Source organism: Apium graveolens, unplaced genomic scaffold (assembly GCF_009905375.1).
Source record: "Apium graveolens cultivar Ventura unplaced genomic scaffold, ASM990537v1 ctg3595, whole genome shotgun sequence".
Lineage (NCBI taxonomy): Eukaryota > Viridiplantae > Streptophyta > Magnoliopsida > Apiales > Apiaceae > Apium > Apium graveolens.
The window spans coordinates 5,298-11,466 of record NW_027418173.1 but is presented as its reverse complement, the minus strand read 5'-3'; the positions used below and the strand labels follow the sequence as shown (position 1 = coordinate 11,466).

Here is a 6,169-nt window from a genome sequence, read left to right as displayed (position 1 = left end):
TGTTAGAGAGTAGAGGGGGTAGATAAGATTAGAGATGGCCGGAATGAATGGGTAAATGGTTATTTGGGAAAGTTTGGTGGCTAAAGGGGTGCCATGGATATATTTGAGGGTGATACAAGAAATGTATTTTCAGGTAAGGACGTGTGTTCGAACACCGGTTGGGGATGCTCATTACTTTCCGGTAGGAATATGACTTCACCAAGGATCCTCGCTAAGCCCATTTCTTTTCGCAGTTATAATGGATGTTCTAACTAGGGGTATTCAGGATAGTGTACCTTGGTGTATGCTATTCGCGGATGATATAGTCATAATTAAGGAGACAAGGGTTGCAGTTAATGTAACATTAGAGCGATGGAGGTATATATTGGAGTCTAATGGATTGCGGATTAGTCGGTCTAAGACGGAATATTTGTGGTGTAACTTTAGTAATCTACCGAATGGTGAGGGGGTGGATGTTCTGATGGCCGATCAAGTATTGCCCCCCAAAGATAATTTCAGGTATCTGGGTTCTGTTTTGCATAAGGAAGGGGGATAGATGCGGATGTTACACATCGTATCAAATTAGGATGGCTAAAATTGAGGGCTGCTACAGGAATATTATGTGATAGGAGGGTCCCTTTAGAGTAAAAGGAAAACTTTATAGGGTAGCGATCAGACCGGCCTTGTTATACGGGTCGGAGTGCTGGGCATTGAAAAAGGCTCAAGAGTGTAGGTTAGAGGTGGCGGAAATGAGAATGTTAAAGTGGATTTATGGACGTACCATGTTGGATAGATTGTCAAATGGTTTTTTCAGGAATAAATTACAAGTTGCGCCTATTGCAGAAAAAGTGAGGGAAGGTCAATTGTGTTGGTTTGGGCATATTAGGCGAAGAAGGATAGCTACTCCAGTGCGCAGGGTGGAAGATTTAGTGGTATCAGGATCAAGAACGAGAGGGAGGCCAAGGAGGACTTGGGCTAATCTACTCACGCTGGACTTAAGGGCCCTAAACCTCAGTGCTGACATGACCTCAGATAGGAGATCTTGGCGCAGGAGGATAAGGGTGGCAGATTAGTTTGGACTTTCGTAGTTTGCATGTGTAGTTTGTAATTTAGTGCACTTTTTGGTAGTTGGTAATAATTTTATTTGTCTAGTACTTATACTTCATAAGTTTGGTAGTTTATTCTCATAGTTATTAATAGTCTTAGTTGCTCGTGTAGGTGCTACAGTGTCGTTTTTTAATGCCATATGACTAATTACATGATATGGTAGATGGATTGTGTGTTGTTTTAGTTTTTTTGACAGGTTTGTGGTACTTCAAATATTTAGTTTGGAGAGTGATCTCCAAGGGAAATATGGCATTTGAGGCATCAAAAAGAGTGCAGGAGGAGAAATAGAAGAGGCTTACAACAATGAACCAATGAACGAAGCTTTTTACGGTAAGTCCCGTGCGAAGAAGGACATGGGCTGAGATATTATATCATTGTTTATGGTTGCCTCGCTTTCCGTACTTATGTTTATGGATCATTGCTTACCTAGGACACACATATTTGTGCATACACACAAGTCTTGGTCTTTTCAGGAAACAACCTCTTCATTCTTTGGAATGAGGGTAAGGCTTGCGTACGATACACCCTCCCCAGACACTGCCCTAGGTGGTGTTATTAGGTACGATTGATTGATTGATTGAAAAAAGTTATTATAAATGTAACTCAATTCTTTTTCTTAACATTGACATTTAATTCTCAAAGGGATAATTCTTGTTATGGAGGTCATGTAAAAACAAATACAAGTGGCATTCCATGTCAATCTATATACATATATAGAAGAAAAATGGGATACTTATTGTACGGTTTTAAGTTTTAACAAAAGTTTGTTCAAAAAACATATAAGAAATAAAAATGAAGAAACAGGGAAATACAAATTATTACCTTAACCTTGTTAAACAACATCAATTCATGAAAACCTCCAAATCTTATCTACTTAATCCTCCACCAATTCATTTGGAGATGTGTTTAACCTTAGAACACCAAAACACTTTTTTATAGAAAATACAAATAACACCAAAATACTATTTTATAGCCATGTACAAGTTTATTTTGTTTGTAAGGCTGCGCCCACTTGTGCTTGTATTAGGGTTTTACCTACCTTTTTTATAAACTCCATTTTGCAGGCCCAGTTGTATATCATGGAGTTTCAATGGGCCCAATATAGTTCAAATTTTTGATTCAATATACTTTGCTCCATGTATTATGTAAATTAATTGGATGTGGATGTAGAAGCCTAAAGAAGTATTACTCTAATTTATTTTGTGTTGTAAATAAAATGACATTCTAAAAATCAAGTGGTAAGCAGTGTATAGAAAACATAACTTCAAAATGACATTTTTTCGAAAATTCTATATTTTATATAGTGAGATTATATATAAACCACCTATTGACCTCAATTAACAATAATATATGTAGTAATCCAACCCTAACTAACAATAATAAATTATTTGTCATGCAAAAAATAATATTTACATAACCACATTTAATCAAATTAAATTTCTACAGGTATAAGATAGGATAAAAAAAATTTGACAAAAAATTATACGTATGAGAAAAATGATACGGTTTATAAAAATATTTACTAATTACTTTGTTTATTTAAACATAAGAATTAAAATGAATGATAATATGACTGTTGATTTTTATTTAATTATTAATCAATTTTATTTTGAAATTATAATGGTCTGACTTGACCATATGTACTTTGACGTAATTATAATGAATATTTTTAATATTTTCAACTGTAATAAAAATTTATTATTGAAAACCATGCTTATATTTTTTTAACTCAAAATTTTTAATAGACAAGTTTTCTAATAAATTTTGGGTCTTTCCACAAAGTAGGAAATGCAAAGGGGCAAAGTCAGCCCACTTTGTATTTTTTTGCTAGCATTCACAAAAAGGTTGACCAGTACACAAAGACATTATTTTGTCTAATATGTACCAAATATAATTCCATTATGATTTTAAGATGAGTAAGGAGGATAGGTTCATATATTAGTTCTCGAATTTCTTTTTGAATAAAATTATAAATATTAAACTTTAATTCAAAAAAATATATTTTAAAAGATTATGTAAAATTATTAATTTTAGATGAAAAAGTAAAAAAAATATGTGTTATGGGACGATGATTATGGCTAACTAAGATTAGCTTTAAATTTTACCGCATAATCCCTTACTGATATTTTATAAACACTTCAATAATCAGACAATGATGGTAAGCTAAGATGAAGTGCAGAAAATAGTATGCAGAAAAGTAATTAGAACAAACAAGATTTTTAGCCGGGTTCGACCCGTAATCCCCTATAGTCTACGACCTGGTCCGTTACCAACTTGGTAAGACAATATATTATTGAATAACAGTAAGTTTACAACTTGGTAAGATAATATACAATAATATATCTCCCTTTATCCCAGCTGTTGATAATGGCTTGCTATAACCCTGTTTCTAAACCTGCCCTCTAAGTACTACATTAGCCAGTAGTACAAACTTCTCTAGCACTAGTTCACCAAACCCTTATTTCTCTTAGCCAACTATCCAGCAACTAATCAATACAAATTGAACAATACAAATGGAATGATAAAGTAATTACAACTCAAACTATAGACTCTCTAAGATAAAACACGTGTATATAATTAAAAGCTGGAGAGTATTTTAGAACCAATAAAGATCAGTGAGTTGTGAGTGTTCTTGCTGCAATACATCAGTCATAAAAACAGCAAGAAAACTCGTATATAAATATACACTAACGTTTAAAACAATCTCAACAACTTACAACAGTTAGAATCCAACTCTAACGTTTAAATTAGTTGGGATGATTTCCAATATTCATATATACGTTTAATAGAAGAGATAAAGAAACAAAAATGATCAGAAAAAGTCTCTTCTATTTTGGATGAGTATAAAACGTTTTTTATCAGATTTCTAGGAGATAGAGTTTGAAAAGAAAACAAACTCCTACAAATTAGGAACTGTTTTAAAGTTAGAAATTTTTTTATAACTGAGCTCTAATATATATAAACCACGTATAATATAATAGAGAAGTCCATATAATTCGTTAAAAGAAATTCCTGAAATATCTCCTTGAAAATATATTTCCTTGTTGAGTCTGGACTGTCCATCTTGGCTTGCTATTGTTCTGAATAATGTGATCATAGCTTGCCGAAATAGATTACTATCTTATGACAGCTTGCTGTCATGATGCTTAAACAACAATCTCATTAAGATGATATATCCTATAAACAGTCTTAAATAACAACATAATGGCTTGCTGTGTTGTGATCATCAAAACTAAGGAGTTACAATCTCCCCCTTTTGATGATTACACACATTTAGGAGAATTATAAAATTCCCCCTAAATCTATGCATATCTCAAAATTAAGAAATACTTTATAACACACTACTGCAAATAATTAAACTGTAAATAACAACAAATCCATATCCAACACAACCAACATAGCAGCATATCATTACCTCACCAATTTTTAACATAACCAAAGCAAATCAAGTATTAAGCAAAAATAACTATCATAAACCAAGTTCATAAACCAAGTAGCAAACCACACCAGATTAACCATAAACCAACAGATGAAAGAAGTCTTAAATAAACCTTAAATAAACATAAATCTCCTAAATTTCGTCACCTTAAAGCATCAAAAAGATCTAGGTTGAGGGCTGATCAGAAGTATTGAGAGCATCCTCTTTTGGAGAAAAGAAAGCATCAAAACACACAAACAAGTAAGCACCAATAAACAGATAATGGCATGTCAAAATTAATAAATCAAATCAAACACAAATTATGACATTTAATAAACAATCATACTAAGCTAATATGAAAATTAATAGTAAGTTAACATTACCAAATTTCTAAAGATAGCTTGCCATTATACACTGCACATGACAAGTTCTCTTCGAATGGTAGAAAATCTTGCTTCGCCAAGGGGTTTATAAAGATATCTGCCAATTGATATTCAGTAGGCATAAAAACTAATTTAATCTTACCTTTGGCAGCATTATCTCTCAGGAAATGGTGATAAAAATCAATATGCTTTGTTCTTGAGTAATTCACAGAATTCTTTGATATGTTGATGGTGCTAGTATTGTCATAATAGATTGGAACTTTACCATACTTGATTCCAAAATCTCGTAGAGTGTGAAGCATCCACAAAATTTGAGAGCAACAACTACCCCCTACTAAATACTCATCTTCTGCTGTGGATAATGCAATTGAAGTTTGTTTCTTACTTTGCCAAGATAGAAGAGTTTGTCCTTAGTATGTACAAACACCACTTGTGCTCTTTCTATCAGTTTGACATCCTGCATAATCTGCACCACTATACCCCACAACATCAAATATTCTTGTAATAGGATAAAATAACCCAAGATTAATAGTCCTACTTAAATATCGAAATATTCATTTAACTATATTTAGTGTGATTCCTTAGGTTTAGCTTAAAAACGAGCACATACACAAATACTATACATAATATCCGGCCGGGAAGCAGTAAAATATAAAAGACTACCAATCATGCCTCTATATTTTTTGATATCAACTGCCTTACCGTTCTGAAGTCAGCCCTGCAGTTTTGATTCATTGGTGTAGATTTTGACTTGACATGCTCAAATCCAAATCTTGTCAGCAAGTTCTTCACATACTTTGACTGATGAACATAGATGCCATCCTTAGATTGCTTGATTTGGAGTCCCAAAAATAGTTCAGCTCACCCATCATGCCTCATGTCAAATTCACTGCTCATACACTTAGAAAACCACTGGACACATAGAATCATTAGTGGATCCAAAAATTATATCATCTACATATATCTCGACAATCAAAATATCATTACCATTTTGCCTAGTAAATAAAGTAGGATCGATTTTACCTCGAATGAAGTCATTTTTGTACCAAGCCCTTGATGCTTACATTAAGCCATATAATGCCTTCTTGAGCTTGCAACATAGTCTGGATGTTGTTTATGTTCAAAACCAGGGGGTTGCTTGACATAAACTTCTTCTTCCATAAATCCAATAAGAAAAGCACTTTTGACGCCATTTGAGGTAGCTTGATCTTCTTGTAGCATGCATAAGCAGAAGCATCCTAATTGATTCCATCTAGCTACTGGAGCATAAGTTTGATCAAAG

General features: G+C 33.2%; 1 protein-coding gene across 1 annotated transcript; it reads left to right on the top strand.

Moving 5' to 3' along the window:
* Positions 1-238: 238 nt before the first annotated feature.
* On the top strand, positions 239-1,052 carry LOC141701221 (uncharacterized). The gene is made up of 2 exons (XM_074504912.1): positions 239-498; positions 644-1,052. The coding sequence occupies exons 1-2, from the start codon at positions 239-241 to the stop codon at positions 1,050-1,052; spliced, it is 669 nt and encodes a 222-aa protein (XP_074361013.1).
* The last annotated feature ends 5,117 nt before the right edge of the window (positions 1,053-6,169 follow it).

Excerpts from the sequence above, each read along its gene's own strand:
- LOC141701221 (XM_074504912.1), top strand. The coding sequence starts at position 239 with ATGGATGTTCTAACTAGGGGTATTCAGGATAGTGTACCTTGGTGTATG. Across the intron at positions 499-643 it reads CCCCCCAAAGATAATTTCAG|GGTAGCGATCAGACCGGCCT; the intron begins GTATCTGGGTTC and ends AAAACTTTATAG.